Source organism: Oenanthe melanoleuca, chromosome 8, assembly GCF_029582105.1.
Source record: "Oenanthe melanoleuca isolate GR-GAL-2019-014 chromosome 8, OMel1.0, whole genome shotgun sequence".
In the NCBI taxonomy this organism is placed as follows: Eukaryota; Metazoa; Chordata; class Aves; order Passeriformes; family Muscicapidae; genus Oenanthe; species Oenanthe melanoleuca.
Window position 1 is genome coordinate 13471767 of NC_079342.1, and position 23953 is coordinate 13495719.

Genomic DNA, 23953 nt, shown 5'->3' on the forward strand with positions numbered 1-23953 from the left:
CAACCTAACAGGCCAGGTTATATCCGTGGAACTAATGCATATTTATCACGTTTCTGCTACATATTCATTAGATTTCCTGAATACATATGTATATGCCAATTATTTCCATTAACTTATTTGAATATGAGGTCTTTTGAGCGTCTTTGGTGGTTGTTTGTGAGCACCCCATGCCTCAAAAATTCCCTTTTATGGTCCCAGATTTTCTGAAGAATGCTTTCCTTGAGATTGCTTTGTTTAATACTTGTGATTACTTGCACTGAATCCTCCATCAAAGTACTCTCCTCAAAGCTAAATGTAAAGAGAATATTGTACCTGTTCTGGTGACCTCATCCTAATTAAAAAAATACCACAACAGGTTAAGATAGATAATACTGAAAATTGTTATTAATCTGGAAATACATCAGGATGAAAACTTCAAATTTTGAAAGGCAACACATCAAATATTTAACGGTGTGACATTGGAAAGTTTAGTTGATATTCTCTGGGCAATAAAGCGTGTGCCAGATGGGGTATCTTGGTGCTCCTTCACCATCACTCCTAGCCACAGAGAAGGCTGCCAGGTCTTCCATAGGGAGGCATTTTTGTGACATGGGACTGGGAGAAGAACCCATTGAGAGCAGGAGAAGGACTTGGAGGTCCTTGTGGATGAAAAGCTGGACATGAACCAACCCTGTCCTGGGCTGTATGCAAAGAACCGTGGCCAGCAGGTCAAGGACGGGGTGCTCCCTCTCTGCTCCGTGAGAGCGGGCCCAAAGCAGAGCATGAAGATGCTCAGAGAGCTGGAGCACCTCAGGCTGGGAGAGCTGGAGCTGCTGAGCCTGGAGATGGCTCGGGGCAAACCTCACCGCACCTCCCCGCTCCCGAAGAGAGCTGTTAAAAGAGACAGAGTGAGTTTTCACCCAGGCAGAGAGCGCTGGCCCAGGGCCCGGTTTACCCGGCCGCGGGCAGGTGGCGGAGGCGCGGCCGGGCCCGGGCAGGTGCCGGCGGCGTCTCCCGGCAACCGCCCGGCCAATGGCGGCGCGCGGGGCGGGGCGGGCCCGGCGCGGCTCTAACCCCGCGGGCCCGGCCGGGCCGCACCGCCCGCGGGGCTCGCTCGGGAGCCGCGTTCCTCCTCCTCCTTCTCCTCCTCCTCCTCCCTGCGGCCGCAGCAGGTGGGGGGTGCGCGGCTCCTCCGCCCCGTGGCGGGCGGGGCGTTGGGCGCGGCGGGTAACGGCGGCCGCCGGCGGGGCGCGGGTGAGGCGGCGGCGGGGGGCGGAGGTACCGGCGCCGCTGGGCTGGGCTGGGCTCGGCTGGCTCGGCTCTCCTGCCGAGCCCGGGGGTCGCGGCGCTCCCCCGCCGGGGCAGGGCCCGTGCGGGTGGTGGGTGCTGACATGTGCTCCCCTCTCTCAGGCTCCGGCTGAGCGGCGGCTTCGAGCGAGAGCCGGGGCTGGGCTGGGCTTTGCCGGCGCTCCCCCGGCGCGCACGGCCCAGCGTTTGCGGTCTCCGAGAAGCTACGAGCGGCTGATGCTCGGAGGTGAGAGCCGTAAAGCTTTCTACTGAGTCAGGGCATTGGTGACTGCTCGGGCTGAGCTGGCTGCTCACGTCATGTAAGAGTACAGGGTCCGTGAGTGACTTGGGCATTTTTTAAAACGGTGTTTAAAATTCTATTTATTTGCAGCAAATCTGCTTTAAATTTGAAGATCAAGTCGTAATGCGAGACGAGTTTGTAATGTTCCTGCATCCCCAGATTGTGTAGAATGCTCTGCTGCTTGCAGTGCTCAGTGAAATAGTTAAGCGGAGCTCCATAGGCTGCCAAGGTATGATAGGAATTTCAGGGCAATGACTTAAAATAAGAGGTATTTGAAGTCAAGTGTGAACGTATTAGGTAAATTTTAATAGTGAACTTAGAAAGGAGACCTAGAGAAATGATTTGATACAATGAATGGGGATTTCAGATTATAAGTGTTTATGGGGGACGATGTTGCTTCTAGGTTTTTTTTTTTGGGGGGGGGGCGGGGTGGAAGGATAGGGGCAGGAAGCTGTGATAGTGATGTCAGTTTTAATTTGGACAGGAAAGATCACAAGAGAGGGTAACACCAGGTTCATGGGGCTCAATACCTTGGTTCTGAACCTGGCTAAGGAAAATATGTTAAGCATAGTTGGTTGTACAGCAGTGCTTTTATCTGTGTATCCTCCCAAGATGCTGCAGTGTGGAGCTGAGGGATTTCTGAGCAGAGGCTGTATCTGTCTTGTAAAATGTAATAGATGCTGATGGATGTTTTTTGAAAAATTAGAGGCAATATTGAGTATTCACAGCACCTCATGGTAATGCAAGTCCACAGTTTAATCATGTTTTATGTGGAAAAAATGTCCTTATTTCCCAGCTTTTGCACTGAATGTTTCATTGCATTCTTTATAACTGCTGTGTTAAAAGAAGCAAAGAATTTGTTTTCTGTGTGTTGGTCCTGTTTCTCCAGCTGTTTCCTCTTCTAGTTGAAAAGTCACAGCCTAATAGTTTCTTGTATGAAAGCATTGCTTGGTCCTTCTTACACCATATTTAGGTATATTCTGCCTTTTTTACAGGGAAGGTTATACCTCTGTGAGATATTTAAGGTGTAGAAGCTTAGTGTTCATCAGGAGACATTATGGTGATCTCTTCTGTCCTCTGCTCCAGGTTTCTGTAAACTGCCTGGGAGCTGTTATTTCCAGAGGACTAATCACAGGGAGTCGGGATCTCTTCCTGCATGATAATGCCTGACTAGAGTCTGTTGGTTTAAGTGCATAGCAGAGTTGTCTTTTGCATTGTGTTAGTTTGTGTTTATGAGCAAGGAATTTCAGCTGTTGGTTTTTATTATCAATTAGTTCTGTATGAGGACAACCTTCTGCAGTTTGTCATTCAACCTGTGTTTATTTTTGTGAATAACTCTGTATAGTACATGAGCATATCATGTGTTCATCGCCTTTTTTAAATTTACTGACCAACAATGCCTGCACAGACCCCCTTGGGACTCTAATTTTTGTCTCTTTGCCACTTTCATACACTTTACTCACTCTTCTGAAACTTGTTCCTACACTTTGCCCTTTTCCATTTATAATCAGTCATTAATAAATTTCTTAACATCTTAGTTTAAGAGCTTTTGGAGGGAACATTGTGAAAAGCTTTTTGAAAATCCAATTATGCTGTCTTGGCTGGGGTTTGTTGGATGATTCCTTCTTCCAGAGCACTGTGGCAGACTTGTTAGTGTTCCTTCCTTCCACAGAAGATATGCTGACATTTCACCAGTCCATTTGTTTGGAGTTGTCAAGTCTTTTCTGTGACTGTGTTTTGATTAGAAACCTAGAATTTACAGGAGAATTATTCATTGAATTCCCTGGTAATCTCTAGAGAAATGATGTAGTTATCTTCTTTCATTCCATACCTGATTTAACTTTCAGGTTATATGCTACTGAAACATGTAAGTTTCCTAATTTCTGGTATCTGGAACACTAGTTCTGGCTCTGCCCAGTAAATATCTCACCAACTTTAGGAGCTAGTAAGATAGAGGTTTGCTTTTCTTTTAAAAAGAAAAGCTCTGCTTGCAGAGACAGACAGCTGTAAAGTTTGGCTAAAGTTGACCTCAGGAAGAAGAGCAGGACATGCAGGAGGTGGTTTCTGAGGTTCTCCTCTTGTCTGTGCCATAGGGAGATTTGCTAACAGAATGTTCTGCTTCAGCTACATGTAGTAAGTGGTTTCTGAATGCAAAGGGAGAAATGCAGTAAGATTGACAATAGAGTTATTGTTTGGTAATAGGAAAATGCTAGTGTAAATCCGTGGTGTTAGTTTCAAAATGGGATAGGAATTTGGGAGCCAGATAAAAATGTTTCCCTGTTTTTCAGTTCTTTCAGTGATTCAATTTACAGAATGTCAGTCATCTGTGTACATAGCATGTAGAGTTGAATCTTGAGGTAGTACATCAGATTATATTCCATGTAACTTGAGTATTTGAGGGAAAGACCATGACAGAATAGTCATTGAACACTGAGTTTTATCAGATGTAAGAGGATATTCTTGTGTAATTGTATTTGTTGAGAAGATTGAACATTTATTTTCTTAAAACCCATGTTAATTTTGTTTTCCTGTTTATTTTTTTTAATAAAATGAAAGGGAGAAATGTAGTTAGAATTTTTGAGTATGATGCATTCAGAATGTCTGGAGACTTCATACCCACAGGCTGGGTGGTTTGAATTGATTTTTCATGTTACTTTTGCACATGCTGGGAAATTCAGCTGAAAATCTGCTATTACTGAAAGTTTCCATGGAATGTGTATAAGTTGAAGGATTTCTTCACCCTCATTTTGAAGATAATAGATCAATGATTAAATTGCCACAATTTTGCAAGTGTGGGGAGGAAAAATCTGGGCTCAGATTTGGTTGCAAGAGCCATCATAAAAATTACAATACTAAATAAAGGTCACTAAAACTGTAATAGGTTTTTAGAGGAAGGTATTCTTTTTACTGTACTATTATCACTGGATATATTTATTAGTTTATATATAATATATATCGTTATGCAAATGGTAAACTGTTATTAGGAATTCTGTAGAGAGACAATAAATACCAAAACTCTAGGGAGGAAATGAAGGGACTTCCATGGTGATTACATGAATTAAAGCAAGTATGTGTCACAACATTATCAGGAATGTATTTGTAAACCTTCAATGTTATGTCTGGAGTGTACCCTAAATTTACCTGGACTTTTGTGTCTTTTTGTCTATCCGGATAAAAGCCGTCTGTGTGACATCTGTGGATTACTAGACAAATGTAAAAGCTTTGAACAGCTCCATAGCTCCCTTTGGGTATTATTTTAGTGTAAAAGAATCACATTGGTCTAAAAGTAAATGCTAAGTACCCCCGCAATTTTACAAGTTGAAACACATGCATGTCACAAGGTGTAGTATTTGAAATATACAGAGAAGAAATGCTAGACAATTTCTGGTTGATGCTGATTCTTCAAACTTTCTTCTGAGACACTGCATGTCTCCAGAAGGTGCCTTTCCATATCCTCCCTACCTTGGTGGGGGTAGAAGTTTTCTGGGTTAGCAGATACTGCATTTCCCACTTGTCACACCCTGTCTGGGGTTGAGATGACCAGATGGTGCAATATGATCACAGCACTGTGACAATTCTCTGCTGATTGTTTGAGTGTGCTTTACAAATCCAGTTACAACTGCTCCTTTTCAAGTTTAAACATGATATTTAGAAATTTTAATTGTGGTGTAATATGTTAAGTTTATAATTCTACTTCTTGTTGCTTATGATTTTCAAGTTTTTCTATGGCCTGAGCTCAGGCTTATTTAATCAGATCTGTCTTAAATCTTGCCCATTTATTGTCAGTTGCTCTCCTGCCCCCCCAAAACACAAGCCAGTAATTTTACGAACAGCTTCTTTCAGCTCTTTGGGCTTATGAAATACACTAATTTTGAACTTTAGTCATGTTTCTTTTAGTCTTGAAAAGAAAGATGTATTTATTAGTGAATTATCTAGAAGTTTCTGAAAACATTTCTGTAGTTTTTTTGTCCAAAAATTCCCAAGGTGGCTTTCTGGTATGTTATTACCATGGCAATGCACTTTTTTTGAAGTTCATTGAGGTTTTTGTACTTCATTTGTTCCATCCAGCACTTGAATGCCTTGGTTTGATTACTATTTCCTTGGTATTAATCAAACTTTCTGTGATTTTAGTGGTGTGTGTGTTTGGGTCTTTTTGTTTGATACAAGGTTTTGTTTTCCAGTGAGATGGCTCTGCCCTTGTATTCACACTTTGAAGTTGGGTCCCTCAGGCTCATTTTTGCACAATCCATCCATGTCTTGGCCTCCAGGAATTTCCTGCTTGGGGGAAGAAGTGAGACTGCTAATTGGGGTAATTAGCTCTAGAAAGCAGTGAGTGGTTACAGGTTTTTGGGCAAGTCATTGAACCTGGTAGGGAATTCACCCTGTGTGCAGGGTAGTCTTGCTAAAGCATCTGCTCTGAATGAATCTGTGTGTGACTTGCAGGGTGCAAGTTTAGAGAATCATTGCATTCTTAACACCTGGATTAGTCCTGCTTCCAGTCAGGCATTGTTTAGGGTGACAGATGCTGTGTCAGAATAATATTGTCAGTGCACAGCGACCTAGGGTTGATAATACTGTGTGTTCAGTGAGTGTGGGTGCACTCTCTTAAAGAATAAAAGCCAGTTTGTTTGGAAGTAGTAACATATCTAAAATGAGGTAAGTATTTTTGTGGACTTTGCTTGATGGAATTGAGGTTCTTATTAATATTTTGAAAAATGTTATTAGAATAATATGTGATTTGTGTCAGTAATGAAAACATACTTGTACCTTAATTTTCTACCTTTTTTCTCTTATGTTTGTGCATTAATTTATCTGATGGATGCAGCAGAAATGAAAGCAGCATGTAAGAAGTGTGTCCTCTTAATACTTACTGACTTTGAATTAAATTTTAAAAGCACTGTTGTCTAGTTAATTTGTGAACATCTTGCTTTTACAGGGGTGGAAAAAAGAAAAATACACGTAAATCAAGTGTAGAGAGAAAGCAGAACAAGCCATTTCTTTAACAAGAACAACTAAATTGTTACATTGACTGTGTTTTCTTGCTGCCTTATGTGTACTTTCTGGTCTGAAAGTTCTCAGGAGCTACTAAATTGCAGCACATGTGAGGAATAACTGTTAACCTTTTTTTCCACATGTACATTTATGAACTTGGAGAAATGTTAATCTAGCTGGATAAGAATTAAGAGGTATTTTTTAGTGCTGTGTATTCTGTAACATGACTGTGTACCAGTATGATCTCTTAAAAACTTGGTGTTTCTTGGACATTGTATTTTGTGCTTTATCATTTGATAAGGATTTTTACTGTCTGTGTTCTCAAGAGACCATAGGGATAATAAAACACTCCCCCGATCCCTTCCTTTCTTTCCCCGCCCAAATGAAATTCTTTTCCACAGTGATAAAAATGCAAGGTTTTGGTGTAAAACATTTAGAAGTTGCTTAGCCAAAGTGTGTTTATTGGAACATTAGCAAGAGGTTAGGAAAGAACATCCCTGTGCCCTAAAATATACTGAATCCATTTATAACAGGATTTAGACTTTGTTCCAAAGCGTTGGTTGAAACAAAGGGGCCTTCTTTTCTGTCAGGTGGAAAGTTTGTTTCCCTGAAGTATCATTGTTCCCCTAACAGCTGATGGGTTGTCCAAAGCTTTAGCATCCAGGCTGGATTTAAAGTTTCCAGCAGTGAGAGATAACTAATGCTATTATGGGCCTTCTTACTTTGTGCTGGAGGTGGGGTGAGGGGACCAGCACTTTGTTCTTTCCTTGGAGAGGGTGCCTTCCCTTTGGTTTCCAGAGGGACTGTGCTGTACTGAGTGGCTGTGCCAACAAGGGTAAGGCTTCTCCTGTTTGTTTCCTTCAAGAATTTTGGAGTTTCTGCAAGGAAGCAATCAACTTGCTAGGGAAAGGCAGTATTACTAAATGTGTAAGCTAATTTAAGTGGTTAAATAATTATTAAAAGCTCCTTTTCCCTCTGCCAATATATTCTCTGTAAAGCCTTTGTAATACATCTCTTTAAGTAACAATCCCATTTAGACAGACATATGTTAAAACTTCGTGTAAGTTTACAGTAATAAAATTGCTTCCTGGTTATATATGGCAGGACAAAATATTTGGCTTGCTCTGTTTTCTCTGATGTGCATCAACAGTACGAGTGTTTATTTTCACGTGTGCATGGCACTTTAGTTAAAGTTTTAGTTAAGGCTAAATATAGATAGATACATCATTTTTACAGTATACTATTTGCTGTGCTTACTGTGTTCCAAATTTAGCGTAAAGAAATAGAAAAATTTCACGTGGTTCAAGTTCAGTAGTCACTCTCCTGTGTTTTCTTTAACCTTCTAGCTCTATTAGCTGCTTTTGTTAATCTGAAATGCTCTTGCTATTTTAGGAGATGCCTACGTAACACACGTTGCCAGCAATTGTACTAAATACTTTGCTGCTGAACCAGTTACTCAGGTACCCAGCCTGTCTCTGTTGCTATGGGAGATTGGAAGACTGTAACAGTGCCATTGCTGTCATCAGGTAAACTGGGAATATTTTGAATTTAGTTGATTTGCTGATTTTACCAGCGATTTTAGCAGCTAAAGAGAGAGACTGGAGTTTTGTGTATGACATATTTGAGTAGTTAAACAGCATGGTAAATAATATGTAGTACAAACAGTGCTTTGTCTTGAGCCCTTGCAGAAATGCTAATGTAAAATACTGTACTTGCGCATGTATGGAAAGATTAAGAACTTGCAGTCACATTTTATTTTTTAGAATCATGCCTATCAATGTATCTTGTGTTTTCAAAGATTTCTTTACTTGTTCTATATTCTTTTGCTTCATAAATTGTTAAAGGAGTAAATTTGTTAAAGGAGTAAATATTTTCATGCCTATTTCTGCCTAGTGGAAGAGTAAATTGTAGCATACACTTAGTAAGTATCATAATACTGTACATTCTATAAGAATTTTACTGAATGCACATCTCTTGCACTTGTGTTATAGTAAGTCAGTAAAAAGGAAATGTGGTCAGCTTTTTCTTGGTGGATGAGTAAAATTTGAAAGGTACAACTCTTTAAATTGTTATTGAGTCTAAATCTTCAGTGGAAGTTTCTTTTTTATGTATATATTGTGAATTGTTTAATGTCATTCTAGATCAAATTCTGCAGTCTGGAATCTAAATTTCTTTAAATAATAACTTTAGTACATAAGGTTTTGATTTTACGTGATGTGTTAAAATAATAGCTGATTTCTTCTAAATCTTTAACTTTTAGATAGCAAAAATATATTTCCATATACCTCAGAAAGAAAGAGATCTCCTGCAAGCATGAACTCACAAGTGCTACGTTTGTCACTGCCTTCACCCAAAAACATGTACAGCTTTTTCGGTGCCTTCTGCACAGAAGAGAATCTTGAACAGAGTATATCCTATATTGATAGGGTAAGCCAGATGTTTATTGGACATTGTCACCTGCACACAATAAATTATGGTAAAAAAAATTGACTGGATTAAGAAGGCTTCTTCCTCAGTGCCCAGAAGCTGAAATTGATGGGAAGTAAGATTCGTGTTTTCCTCTTTCATTCAGAATTTCACTTGATGCTGTTTCTTTCTTTTGGAGTATGGTGGGAGATTGATCCAGTTATTGATCTCATTTCCCTCCCCTCCCCTCTTGTCTTTTACCAGGAATTAACAACAATGGGCTTTCCTTCTATTTATGCGGAGCCCAAAGGAAAAGAATTAAATTTAGTATGTATCATAAATTGTATGAATGAGTTGCTTGTACTGCAGCACAAGAACCTTCGAGCTCAGGAAGAAGTAGAAATACAGCATCTGAAGCTGGGAAGTGATATGGATCACTTACAGAACTGCTATGCTAAATTAAAGGTAGAAAACAAGATCATTCCACTAGAATTATGCAGTTCCCTGCATTCTTAACAGCAAGTCCTTTTTTGGTTGTTTGATTTTTTTTTTTTCTACCCAGTACTAATTTGCAATTGTATTTTCATGTGCATTTAGAGGTTTTTAGAGGTCTTTTTTTCCAAATGAAAATGCCTTAAAGTGAATGAAATATGAGTTAATAAGAGAACTTCTAATTGCTTAGAATTTTAGCCTCCTTAATCAAGGAAGGGGGAAGACTGTTTGAATTGGGAAAGTTAATGTACACTTTGGGTGAATATATTAAACACTTCCTATCATTTAGTATTGATTAAAAGGGTGTGCTCAGCTCTGAAAGATAAATTCCCAATGTAACAAGTAAAAGCACAGATCACTCTTAGAGTGCAGGGTTTTATTAGTCTTTTTCCATATCCTAAAATTAGCTTTTTCCATGTGGTGGTTTTTTTTTTTTGTTGTTGGATTCCTTGAACATCCAGCTTCAAAATCTCTTTGCAAGAATTGCTCAGAAACTGTTGACAAACCAGAAGTTACTAAGCTTCATTTTATCACAGGATAAACATATGCTCAAGGCCAGTCCCTGTGGAGTAGCTGATATATTGGAAGTTCCTGGGTGCACTTGTATGTGCAGTCATATTAGAAAAGACTTGGCTTTCTCTTAATTCTGTCAAGAAAATAAAATACTAAAAAAGAGAAAATATTTCAGTGTATGATTCATTGCTTTTTTAGGTTTGCCTTTCACTTGGACTGGTTGGCACTATCTCCTTGAGAAATACTGCTGTAGATTTTCAAAATCATAGTAGCCCTTTTGCTGAAATTAGTCATGGAGAAGGATTTTGATGACATTAAAAGTAATCTGCAGCTGCACTGATTTTTATGCAAACACTAGAAAATGTTAGGTTCTAGAATACTCCAGTTGCTTTCTCTAGATGAATAGCTTTAAGGGGAGAGAGGGAAATCTATGTACTACATGAATCCCAGGGCATTTAATTTGGCTGTCAGCTTGTGAAGTTTCTCATGTAGATTCTTTCAGATACCATACAGCTATCCTCTGGACTTCCATTATTGTGTTACCTGTACTTCACTGTGACTTGTTTAGAAGTTCTTGTTGCTAAAATATATCTACACATTTGTACCTCACTAGGCATATGAAGGAAAAGCTTGTATATAGTATTTGGCTCTCATTTAAGCTGCCAATTTCAGGTCTTAGTCTTATTCGTGGACAAAACTTTCTAAAAGGCTAGTTTTGCATTGTCTGTTATAATGAGATCATCTGTCTAGCCTTCTCTGTATATGTGAAATGTTCCATTTGCATTGTTATGCTCACAGTCTGTATATCTGTGTTAATTGTACCCTTGATTCAACAGAAATGCTCCAGTAAAACTGTAGTTACAAATTCATACAGGTTGCTTAGTATCCACCTTACTCTCACAGTACAGATATGCTTAGAGAATCCTGACTTAATGAAAAAGTCCTAAGTGTAAAAAATATCTGTTAAATACCAAGCTATATCTCAAGTGAGGTTGTTTGGAAGTTTGGTTAAGATGGCTTGTTTGTTTTGGTTGGTTGGGTTTTTTTAAAATCTTATGTTTTTAATTCTTACTGATACTGAACTATCAACACTTTTTCTAGGAACAGTTGGAATTATCTAAAAGGGAAATAGTTGGGCTTCAGGAAAGAGACAGACAACTGCAAAGCAAGAACAGAAATTTGCACCAGTTACTTAAAAATGAAAAGGATGAAGTGAGTTATTTTATACATTAACACAAATCATTATATAGATATTGAAGATTTTTTTTTTATTATTTTTTGCACGGAGTCTTGTAATTGCTCATTTTAAATGTGGTTTTTTGTTGGTAAATGTTGTCTTTCAAGGTGACTGGCATGTTGCATATGAATAATATAATAATATCCCTATAAGGGCTATGTTCAAGTTATAGCAATAGTAGAGAGTATTGCTGGAATGCAGATGTGCAGTTTTCAGAGATTTTCTGTACAGCTTTATCTTAGGATGTTCAGATATATCAAAAAGTAGGAGGGGCAACAGGATTCAGTCACTTATGCAAACATTTGTGTATACAGGCTTTTGGGGTTTTCTTATTATGTTATAGAAGGGAGCAAAAGACCAATAAGAAGGGAGGTGGGGGGAAACCCAGCTCAAAACCACAGTCTCATAAAAGTTAAATATCTTGAAACAATCAAGATCAGAAAACACTTTGACATCCATGACACTTCTTAGTTTGGGATTTGTTTCCTGTATGCTCCTTCCCTAACATTGTACTTCACATAGCTCCTGTGTTTTTGTAAATGTGGCTCCTCTAAGTTTCTGTGAATGTTCTGTGTTCATAAACATATTCATACAGTTGGGAATCACAGCACTAACTGGACATAGTGAACTTCCTGAAGCTCCAGCCTACGATACTGAATGTGCTGAATGTTTGTAAGGTTAAATCAGAAAATTTTAAAAACCCCAGATAATAGAACCCTAGGAATTGATAGTACATGTCAAGAATTTGCTTTATGATGTTTTAGTGTTCTTTTAGACCTAATGGAATAGTCTGTCTTTCAATGTCCTGCTGCCCCAAGGAAGGAAAGTTTATTTTTTTAGTGTAAGCCTAACAAGCATGCTTTAGAATTGGAGTAAACCTAGTTCTTGAATATGAATTACTGAAAGTAAAGATATATCTTTCTCTACTCTGTCCAATAAAGGCATTAAAAGTTATATGATTTATCAGAACATTCAGTTGTACTTTAGAGGAATTATAGTATTATAATCTGCTGCTTATGATGTGGGTTTTTGCTGAAAACAAGGTAGCTCTCCTGAGATAAGTCTGAGATCAGAGTCCATGGGGTGGGAGGGCTCTTCTGATTGCTTCTGTTGCTTCCTTTCACCAGAAGTACAGTTTAATAGAAGTTTTGTTTTGCCTCATGTGTTTTGGTTTTCAGAAGAAATTTGTTTGTACTTTAGTTGAAGAAACAGCCTTTTGTGGCATTGCTTTTAGGTTCAGAAGCTACAGAACATAATTTCAAGTAGAGCTACACAATACAATCATGATATGAAGAGGAAAGAGAGAGAATATAACAAATTAAGGGAACGCTTACATCAGTTAGTCATGAATAAAAAAGACAAAAAGTTAGGTAAGTAGCTCTTTGAATTTTACCACAGCAAAGTTAGGATATTCTGTATGTTATTCAGAGCCAATTTTTAAGCATTTTTATCTTTAAAGGCAATGCAACCCTCTTGGAGATTTTATTTGAGTGCTAGAACGTTAAAGAAAAGTCTTACACAGTCAATTAACATGAAATATTGCATCTTTTCTACATTGTGTTCCATAAGATCACATACCAAGCATAAACCAAATGCTGATCTTTACCAAATGAGGTGGGATTGTTTTTTGGGTTTTTTTTTCCTTACTAAGGAAAATTTATTCCTCAGATTCCATAGGAATCAACACGTATGCTGGAGCCATCTCCCCTCTATTTTCTTCCTAGTGTTGCTATCAAAAGATTTTGGATAATGCCATAAACACTGTATTGTTCCAATCAGTTGCCATCAGAAAGGCACTGTATGAAATTTTTACTCTGGAGATACTGTACTTGCTTATGGTTAGCACAAGTACTGAGAAGTTTGAGAGGAAGTACCAGGATGTACTGTCTTGTACTATGAGAGGAAGCAACACAAGGCAGATGTACCATTCTATACTGTGTGAAGTAAGGAGAAACCAGATCTCCTTTATCATCAGTACTTGTATGTTGTACTGCTCAAAAATTGTGTTCAGGACCTTCATCAGTGCTATTTACCATGTAGTTTTCTGTGAAAAACAGCTGGAAATGGTATTATTGTTAGGTATTAGAAAAGAATACCTTTTGGTTCATATAGCTGGCCCTGAACTATTTATGTAATATATCTCCAGTGGAAGTGCTGCTCTTGTCCACCTGTCACCCCCAAACTCAGCTGTTTGCCAGCTGTAGTGCATGTTTTAGTAAGCTCATTTAGCTCTCTAAACCAGAAGAAAACTATTCATGTTGTGGCCAAGATGGTTTTCTGCTGACTTAGTTTTCTGAAAGTCCTTGTGGTTAAGCCAAACCAGGTTAGGACACAGTAGGAGGAACACCTATTTTGGTGCAGACAGTCTTTAGATATCAGTTCAGTAAGCTCTAGAAACCTCACTCTCACATCAGCAAAACTTAAACATTCCTGATTTCACGTGGCTAGTGCTAGTTCAAGTACAAGTGAGGTGAAAATAGCAGGGTTTTAAAACTAGTTACTGTGTTCTTAGCTAACAAGCTTGGACCACTAATCTGTAGTCATATATTGGGTTTTGGTTTTTGTTGGTGATGTGGATTTTTTAATTTTATTTTATTTTTATTCAAATGTAGACAGAGAAGTTTGTTTTTGAGGAATACCTTATGAAAGATTAATAAGTTCCTTACCCTAAGCAGGAGATAAAAGTGACATTATTGCCAGAATGAGCATAGAGTTGATAAATTGATATAAAGGTTGAAGATTAAAGTGTCATTAAGAAATGCATAAAAAAAGATATGACAGGATGAGAATGCATCCTTCTGAATTTCCAAACTCTAAAACTTTTTTTCTTTGACTATGGTATTTTTGCTTTAAGCAGAGTCATGCAAATTGAGGGGGAAATTTGGGTAATGTGGTCTTTTTATAATAAATACATATCAATGCAATGTCATTTAAATATTTATCTATTTGCATATTGTTTCACACTTTGAAATATCCTTTTCATTTGTAGCTATGGAAGTTCTAAATTATGTTGGTAGAGCTGATGGGAAGAGAGGTGCATGGAGGACTGATAAGACAGAAGCCAGGTAGTTGTCTTAGAACATTAATTGAAGCATGTGTTAGGGCTGTTATGTTGTTACTGTAAGATTATTTCTTCCAGAAACGAAGAAGAAATGTACAAAGTTCTGTTAAGTGATTATGAACAACGCCAAAAGCAGCTTTTACTGGAAAATGCTGAGCTAAAAAAAGTTCTTCAGCAAATGAAGAAAGATATTATTTCACTTCTTCCACCACAGAAACAAAAACCTAAAGAAAGATCTGAAGATGGACTGGTAAGTATTCTTCAATTAATATTAAATCTCCATAGTAGTTTGGCATTGTGCTAGAGTAATTTGATAGTTACTCAAAAAAAAAAAGCAAACCTCTTCTGAGAGTTGCAGTGGATTGAACATCATGTTCTTTGCATGAAATCCATCCATGTTTAAATATTCTGCTCTCTGTGAACAATGCACAGTGTGTTTTTTCCAGTAAGTCAATGAAAAACTTGAAAATACTCTTTGAATGAATTTAAATGCAATAGCTACTGGTATGTAATTCTATATTGCAATGCAGAATAGTGGATTTTGCATGCCTGGGGGTTTTTGCTTGTTTGTCTCCAGATTTTAAGTATTTCTTCACATGGGATGTTTTTATTGAACAGTTTATTGCCATGGCTGTGTAGAAAAGTATTAGATTCTCTGTCACCTTCTTTGTAAGGTATGAGTACTTTTCTTGACTGGATGACTTGGCCTCATACTGGGCAGCTACTGCTTAACTCTGATGTCAGAACTCAGCAGTCTGAACCTGTCTAGGTTGAAGATGTGAGAGTGACTGAGTCTTGCTAGCTGACCCACAGCCTCTGTGTTGGGGATCTGGAGACTGCCTGGCCACATGCCTCCTCAGCATTATGCTGTCAGGGAACTGAACTCCCTGAGAGTCAAATTTCCCTGGATGGAAAACTCTTTATGTAAGGGTTTTCCTTCTCTTCAGTAAATCGAATCTATGCACATATTTATATAAGTGCTTACACGTATTTGGCGGGTTGAAATGGTTTGCAGCTTCTTATTTCTGCTCCTACAGGTGCTGTCAGACCAGGAGGAAGATATTGGGGAATTAAATAAAGAGAATATGTGGGAATTATCTTGTGAAACTGTGCGAGAACAGCTTACCAACAGCATTAGAAAACAGTGGCGAATGTTGAAGAACCACGTTGAAAAGCTGGATAACCAAGGTTGGTGTTTAACTGCATGTGTACATATAAAATGCATTTTAGAAAAATTAATGCAGATATGGCTCTTTGAAATAATTGGATGCAAAATATGCAATTCCCTCTCAAGAGCCTTGCCTTGCCACATCCTCTGAGACTTCTTGTGGCATTCTAAAACAAACTGACTGTGGTTTGGTGCTGGACTCTCCTCATTTCCAGCTGTTAAACAGCATTAAGACAGCTAAAAATATATAAAATTCTTTCCTAGTATTATTTTCCCATGCAAGTAAATGCAGCCACTACCACAGGGATGTTTGCTGTCAAGAGTAAGATTGAGAAGGTCATGCATGCAATTGCAAATAAAAGAGCAGATGGCCTTTGAGAGTATGTTTACACCCTAGAAAGGATTTCAAGAATGCTTGTAATACTTTATTTGGTGTAAGTAACTGAAAAATAAGCACCAGAAAAAATGTAAAAATTATTTTCTTCTTTTTTTGGAATAATCTTCTAGGGTTTTTTAGTTTATAGGGATGACCATAGTATAGCCCTTTAGGATTCTATTAGTGTTGAAGTACAGGCTTTAGGGGATCAAAACTTTGGCTTCTTACAATCATTGTGATTTAGCTATGCATTAAGTTAACTAAACGAGTATGTAATTGTACAAAATGCAACCATTTCTGTAATTCATTCCCTTACTGGAATGAAAACACACATCCAATGTTTGTTAGCTCCATTTCTCCTTCACAGGACTTGAAAGGAAAGGCTTTTTATATCTCTGATAAATATAGTTACTGTCATATTTTTATGAACACATAAGCCCTTGAAAAATGGGCTCAGAAGAATGGGCTAACAGCATGTCAGTGAAAAAAAATCTTTAGTTGTCTTGAGTTTTCTTTTAAATGACTGCTGAAATAGGCAAGGATTTTGTGTAACACTGCAGTGTAGATGGTGGGTTTGCCTTGGGAAATGTGAAACAGCCATGTTTTGTTGCTTTTTTTTTTTTTTTTTTCCCTGAACTGGATTTGATGGATAATTACTCGTGCAGCATCAATTTTGGATCTCTTGTCTCTGGTAGCAGTGTTTTTGAGGACACTGTCTATCTGTCTTTCAGCTTGAAACAAGTAGTCTAAAATCTTTTGCTCTTCCAAAGAGTCTCTGATACGAGGTTTTGGGGTTTTTAAAACTTGTTTTAAATCTGCTTTCTTCCCTCCTCTTAGTGTCACGTGGACATTCAGGAGCTTGGAATGAAAAAGATGTCATTTCAAGGGAAGACCATGAGCTAGAAACTGGAAAACTAGAGTTAGAGATTCAACAATGTAAAGAAATGATCAAAACTCAGCAACAGCTCTTACAGGTAGCAGGCCTTATTTTTTCTTATTTCTCTCAATTGAATCCAAGTGTATTTTATTTATTGTTCCACTCTTCTTGCCTCTGAGCCTTTCTCCATATTCCTTAAGCATGCTTTTAAAATATAACAACTTAGTGGGTTGTCTGAATATAACTATGCTAGTGGCTTAGTTAATAATTTAAGGATTTTATACTCCTGGTAGGAATAATTCTGGGGGCTAAACAAAGGTGAGGCTGCCTGAACGTTTTGATTGCTATCTGAAATCTGTCCCCACTATCCACCAACTTGATATCTACTGCATTGTTTCCATATTAAACTTAAATCATTTTTTTGATAAAACTGAGCCTGCGGAAATACTGTACCTCTTAAGTCACTCCCAAATAAACATTTGTCTTCTATTGCTTTATATCTACAGCAACAGCTTACATGTGATGATGACACCACTCTGTTACTACAAGACTGCTATTTGTTGGAAGAAAGAGAGCGTCTTCAGGAAGAATGGCGACTGTTTCGAGAACAAAAAAAGAATTTTGAGAAGGAACGAAAAAGTTTTACAGAAGCTGCTATTAGATTAGGACTTGAGGTATTAGCAAAGGGAGTTCTCATGGAAGATGAATTACAAGTCTTTATTTTATATGTGCTAAAGTGCAGCCATCCAGAAGTGTCTATAGAGAGAGATCATTGCCATACTGTATAAATCATATCTTTCTTTGTTCTGGAAGTTTATTCTCTTGGCAATTCAAAAAGCCAAGGTTTTTGTGTGTGTTGGAAAATAGTTTCTGCAACTGGAACCAAACCATTTTTATTTCAGCTTTTGAAATGTCTTAAGTGCTTCCAAATTTATTAACTAAATTGCTTGGGTATTGCTGAAGTTCGGTTTCCTACAAAAGTAAGGCCTATGCAAATTTCAGTCAAATTTGGCATCAGGGTTGAATCTCAAAAGTATTTGATTTCTAAACTTTGGTGAAAACCAGTGACTTTTGCAAAAACACCAAGTAATTGGTGTTTCCCTTTGTAGGGTCATTATCTGTTTTGGTTTTGTAGTTAAGCTGGCCAGATCTGGCAGTCAGGGTAGATGTCTGTGAATGAGCTCTAGCATGTGTCCTTTGGCCTAGCCCATAGGTAGGGTCAAAAATGTGAAGGGGCTTGTTTGGCAGGGAAAGCTCATGATGATGTGACCATGAAGCTAGGATGGTACAGATATGACAGGAAAAAAGCCATTGAAGGAAAAAAGAAGTGGACTTCATTGCTTGCAGGCCAGCTTGCTTTGATGTGCAGAGCAGAAAGCTGGAGTGGGATGTGATTAAAATTTATAAAGCTGTGGATTCATTTTAAGCAGATGAAAGCGCTACTGTTGTTCACCAAATCCCTCAAGACTTGGACTAGAGGGAACTCTTAATTTTGAAATTAAGTCAAAAACATACCCAAAAAGGTACCTTTTTTTTTTTTTTTTTTTTTTTTTTTTTAAATAGGAAGGTAGTTGACTTCTGGATTTTTTTTCAAAGGAGATTGTAAAAACAGTGTGTGCAATCAAGTTCAAAAAGCAGTCGCCTGAGCTTATGGGCAGCACACTCACAGATGATAAAAATGGGGCACAAGGGGGTGCCTTGGTGCCTTTCAGTACCTATGAAATCAAATGGCTTTTGGGAATGGGAAGCTGTGAGGGAATGCACCACAGAAATGGCAGTGGCCATGTTCACAAATAGCATCTTTTGTGGCCACAGAATACAGAGCTAACTGGCCAACCTATCTGACCCAGAATATAAAATACTCTGGGTTTTCTTAAGGTACTAGGATAGCAGTAGTTTACATGGTAACAAATACTAACTATGACTAATTTAATTTTATCTGCATTTTAGTGAGTTGGTTCATGTCGTACATTGGATTCAGCTTTAAAAGTCATGAGTGATAATAAACAATAATTGTTTGTCTGAAAATATTTAGGACTACATTGCAGCATAACTGCTCATGCTTCAGCTTGTCAGAATGCTGAAATGTGAAATGAGAAGCAATGCTGTAAGCTTTGTAGATGTTTGTGAATGTTTGCGTTGGAGTTCAGCTTCCTCTGTTTTTCTACTGACAAAGAATAGGAGCATCTTGTTTCACTGATGGTTTTTGGAGATGAATAGCTTGTTGCTTGATTCCAGAGCATTTGGATCTCTTGGAGGTTGTCTGTTAGGCAGTATTTTCTTTTTCTGTGCTCAAAAGGGCTAGAAAGTAAAACAACTGTCTTTTTTTTTGTCCCTGTTTTAGGCAGAAGCAATCAGTGCTATTTTCGATGTATTTTTCCCTGTTTAGAAGGTTTAAGCAGTAATTGTTCCTGGCAGCTGCCTTGGATGGGGGCTGCTGCAAGAGCTGGTGCTGCTCTGAGAGGGATGGGGAGCACAGGAGATGGTGTCACTGGAGCAGCAGACTGAAAGGATTACTCGGGTCTCTGCGGGTCTTAGAAGCCTAAGTGCCTCCTCAGCCAATCCTCGTTGGGCTCAAAAGCTTGCTCACAAACAGTATTTGCTGTGTTAAGCTGCTGGCTCTTTTTAGTGACATGGACATGTTACAACTTTGGCTTTCTGAAATACAATAACATCATTTTAACGTGGGCTAGGCTTTTTCCTGTGGTCATAAGTGTAAACTGTCATTCCTTTTCTTAGAGAAAGGCATTTGAAGAAGATAGAGGAGCATGGCTGAAGCACCAGTTCTTAAGTATGACTGCTGATTGCAAGCCTGAAAATACGACTACAAGTGCCTTCTTAAGAAGCAAGTATTTGATTCAAATTATGTTCTTGCACAGTTTCTTTTTCTTCCTTTCAACTAGAAGTTGCAGCTATGAAAAAAACAATTAAAAACCCAAAAGGTCTCAAGTAAAATTTTACCATGTATCTGCATGCCTCCACCTGTCAGGGCAACTGATGGTTCCAAATTTACTTTTAAAAAGGGAATTGTAACTCCATTCCTGATAATGACTTATGTAGTGAATTTATATTTGTGAAACAATCTAGTGAATATCAAATACCTCATAGCACAGCAGGTAACTTTCAGGTGCTTTCATAAATACCATAGAACATTAATTATTCTGGTTTTCCACTTCATATGAAAGCTTTGAAATTGAAATGTGAGAAGGGATTTATCTGGCCCTGCTAAATTGCCATGTCTTTCCATTGACTTGAGTGGTGGTTAGGTTCATGTACACAGTAAGACATCTGACTTTTAATTTTGATTTTGTTTTCTATATTCTGACAAGTTTGTAGGTTTCTATGTTGGTGTTAATTACTATCTGTGCATATTTTAACAACTTCATTCTGTAGCATTACATATACTTAAAAATTTGATTTATGTCTGTATCAATAAGAGTTATTATTATAGCTCTGCTTTAAGGTCTTTGTGGGGTTTTTTGTTTATTTGTTTGTTTTTTAAGCAGAGGACACAAACACTTGAAGAACTTGCTTATTTCCAGTGGACTGCAGTTCAACTGATGTCTCTCTCTTAGGTTCTGACCCAGACGTTCGTTCAGTTCGGCAAAGGAGACTTCCCTCTGTGTTGAGTCCTGCTGTTTCACCAGAACCTTTTCAGATATCTCAGTACATTGCACAAAACAGGTTTGTGAAACAACATTGTAGATGGTTTTTAGAGTGCTGAACTCTGTACCTCTTTTGGTATAATCTAAAGGTTATGGTTTCTATATAGATATTAAACATTATATCATAAAAACTTTACTATTTCTATTCAAAGCATTATTTATTTGCATTGTAACTTTTTTTTTCCTCTTTCAGTGTTGCATCAGAAAAACCTGCTGCAGATAACATGCCAAATCTGTGGGTGGAAAGTGATGACAAAGAAGAAACTGAAGAATGCACAAAGTCATGGGAAGACTCTGGAGTTGGCCCTCTATTTAGAAACTTGCACATGGAACAGCTGCCTTAGACTTCTAGGGTTGCCTGCTGGGATTTTTGTTAGAGACTTGTTCATAAACTTGTCATTCTAAATGAAACAGGATGCTGTGAGTTTGATCATTCTTCTGGAGGATTATGTGGTGGTCTGAATTGTGGTGTGTTTCTATGTGTGTGCACATGGCTTTTATTTTTTAGACCATTTTTTGCCTCTTTCTTGCAACTCTTGAGAGAAAATTTAAAAATATATAAAAGCTTTGATATTTTTCTAGTAACAGAAGCTCTAATTCTGTGAATAAAGCAATGGTCTGAAACTTTGACTGTAATGAAATACTGGATCCCAATGTCACCTTTCATCACAGGCAGAGATAGCACTTTTAGAAATTGTTTAATTATTGGAATTATTCATTTATGTCTCAAGTGTAACTGATATTAAATCCTCTTTTGCCTCGACTTGAATGTACAGTATACTGTAGATTTTTAACAAAACAGGTTCTATATTTATTGTGTGATTTGAAAATACCTCTTTGATATCTCAATGATTTAAAGTGCAAAATCTTTATATATTTGTAAATAGAACAAGTGGTAATACTGAGAAACCATGAAATGAAACACATGCATACATAAATGTTATTTTACATGGCATTTTAAATTGTTTTATAGTGATACTCAGTTTACAGATCCATTAGGACTTTCAGTGGTTCAGTGAGGAACCAAAGTATTTCGAATGTGAACAATAAACGTGTAATTCTATTCTAAAAAACCCTGGTTCTATGATTTATGTGCAGTAAACTTTTAAGCTACCATGGTTATAGGGCTGTATACTATGTCTACAGATCTGGTGCTGATTTTGTATTTTGTTAGTTTTTTTTGTTTGAATTGACTTCAGAATTTTATTTTTTTGTAGCCTTGGGGAAGTCTCTTTTGTTTAAAATGTAATAAAAATAGCCAAGTTAGTGATAAGATGTTTCAAGGTCTCCTTCACCTTACTCAGTGCATGTAATTTTTCTTGCCCAGTATAAATCCATCTTCTCTTGTTGGGTTTTTTGTGCATCTGTGATCACTTGTATAGCTCTGGCTATTGTGTAATTGGCCTTTTGGAAGATGTCTGAGCTTAAACTGCCTTTCTTGGGCTCAGAGATGAGAAATTAACTGAAGTTTAGAATCCCTCACTGAAAATGCATTGCTACTCTGCCCATTTTCTTCAGAATTCGATAGAGTGAAGTGATTTGATTATCTGGAAAATTAGCAGTAGGATAATACAGGGAGGAGAAGAAACAGCAGTTCTCAAAGAAACAAAGGTAAAAAGCTGCAGTTTCTGCTGGTGAGCTCGGTCCATTGACTTCCATCTTGAGATGAAATAGGCAATATAAACTGCAAAGGATACTTGTGTGGTTTTCATATAGCACCTGTAAGGGAGCAGAAGTGGATATAATGATAATGCCAATACTAATGTCTTGGTGGGCTTTTTGCTGTATGGGTAGTCAGGCTGGAAAGACAATATCTTATTTCTGTTTCTCCTGTTCTTCCCCAATAAATGAGTGTTCAGAGTCATGTTGTTCAGCAGTGTACAGTTCATGTTGGTTTCACTTTCCCAACTGTTGGGCAGCTCTTGCCTGAATTTTACTAGTGGAAGAATAAATAACATTCAAAAAACTGAGGTAAGTAAAGTGAAAATTTAATATTTTAAGTGGGAGAACAGAACTCTGCAAGCAGGATTATTTTCAAGCCAGTAGTGACTGCAGAGCTCCATGGCTGAGGCAGGATCCAGATGCCACCAGGGGCTGCTGCTGTTCCATTGTGTGCTTGTGGGTGCCCTACTGGGACTGTTAATTGTGTTTACTTAGGCCCTCCTTCTTCAGCCTGGTTTTCTTTAAGAAAGGAACTTTTAGAATAATAATGTCTCAAAAAACAAAATAACTTACCTATTTCAACACTTGTTTCTATCTATTGAGTGATTAGCAATTAATAAAGATTTTTGTACTAGTTTTTTGCTTTCGAGTTCTGTAACCCATCTTACAGAACTGGAAATATGTGTTTGAATGAAATATGGTCTCCATGGAAGAACTAACTGTGCTAGAAGGGTGTATGCAGTTGAGTCCTGAGCTGGCTCCAGACTTAGTCTGGAAGTCTGGAGTACAGATTCAGTCCTGTCCCTGTAAAGAAGTAAAACATTAGCACCTAGAGTTTTTTGATTTCTCTACATACAGTGTCTGGGAAGATTTTAAATCTGAATCTACTGCTAATATTGGTGTTAATTTTGCAGAGGGTGACATTGTGGTAATTTGAGCTGTTGGAAACAACTGCAGGATCTTATTCAGATACTTGAAGAGCAAAGGGGGGAAACTTCCTGCAGGAATGTGATTAGGATGTGTCACTTCACATAGGTGTATATTTGAAATAATACAGTGAGTGCTCTTCTCAAGAAAAAAGGTAGACTCCCAGCAAGTGACTACAGTTCAGCTATTTTTAGCTACTCCTGCATGGTATTGAAAAGATGAGTGGTTCTCTTAAACTGTGGTGTTTCACAAAAATCTTTAAATAGCATATTCATTGCTGCTTTTTCAGTCTCTGAGTGTGCTTTTACCATAAATATCAGTCTAATTAGGTATGAGTATTTACTTTCCAGGATTATATTGGAGTAGTTTTCCCCTTTCATCCCCTATGGCTGAGGCTTGTACAGTGTGTAGCTCCTGCAATACAGACTATATAGCAATAGAACTTAATAAATTGAGTTTTTTCTTTAGAGAGCCATTCCCTACAAAACAGCTGTTTTTCTACTTTAAAGAACTGCTTCCACCAGATTCTGTAGGCTCTACTTCAGTTGCAGCAGGACAAAAGAAAAAGCAGACTATATTCTAGCTTATTTTCTAGGGCTTATTCTGTGTCTAGGTACATTTCAATCAGGTCAAGGTAACTGATACATCTAGGTAATACCAATACAAACAAGTTATTCTTGCAAGAAAAGTGGAAGAATATGCAAGATAATGACAATACTGTGCATGTTGAATTAGCTTAGTTATTGTGCAGTGGTTTTTTTTTTGTTGTTGTTTTTTTGTTTTTTTGTTTTTTTTTAATTTGCAGTTACCTCTAAGTTTTTGTCTGCGAAGCCTTATAAGACATTTTGGTTTTAGATTTTTTTCTGATTTGCAAGAGAAGTTGATGAGAAGATACGAAATGTTGACATATTGCATCAAAAAACTGACCTCAGAAGAAGGGTTGAGATTATCTGATGATTTATTTATTGCTTTCAGACAATACATCTGATACCTGATGTTCACTATGCCCT

At 37.8% G+C, this 23953-nt stretch overlaps 1 protein-coding gene across 2 annotated transcripts; it reads left to right on the plus strand.

The window, feature by feature from the left end:
* Nucleotides 1-1039: 1039 nt before the first annotated feature.
* SSX2IP (SSX family member 2 interacting protein) lies at nucleotides 1040-22353 on the plus strand. 2 transcript variants are annotated; one of them, XM_056497953.1, is made up of 15 exons: nucleotides 1040-1151; nucleotides 1390-1513; nucleotides 7952-8085; nucleotides 8820-8986; nucleotides 9230-9430; nucleotides 11072-11182; nucleotides 12442-12577; nucleotides 14197-14272; nucleotides 14347-14518; nucleotides 15306-15456; nucleotides 16650-16786; nucleotides 17196-17363; nucleotides 19429-19534; nucleotides 20265-20373; nucleotides 20548-22353. In XM_056497953.1, the coding sequence occupies exons 3-15, from the start codon at nucleotides 8043-8045 to the stop codon at nucleotides 20696-20698; spliced, it is 1728 nt and encodes a 575-aa protein (XP_056353928.1). In that variant the 5' UTR covers nucleotides 1040-1151; nucleotides 1390-1513; nucleotides 7952-8042; the 3' UTR covers nucleotides 20699-22353. The 2 variants fall into 2 exon arrangements, with proteins under 2 accessions (XP_056353928.1, XP_056353929.1); XM_056497954.1 differs by lacking the exons at nucleotides 1040-1151; nucleotides 20548-22353 and having other exon boundaries at nucleotides 1258-1513; nucleotides 19429-19538; nucleotides 20265-20377.
* The last annotated feature ends 1600 nt before the right edge of the window (nucleotides 22354-23953 follow it).

Bases quoted from the DNA above. Each gene is read 5' to 3' on its own strand.
- SSX2IP (XM_056497953.1), top strand. From the start codon at position 8,043: ATGGGAGATTGGAAGACTGTAACAGTGCCATTGCTGTCATCAG. The intron at 14,273-14,346 runs GTAGTTGTCTTA...TATTTCTTCCAG, and splicing joins ACTGATAAGACAGAAGCCAG to AAACGAAGAAGAAATGTACA. The intron at 14,519-15,305 runs GTAAGTATTCTT...CTGCTCCTACAG, and splicing joins AAAGATCTGAAGATGGACTG to GTGCTGTCAGACCAGGAGGA.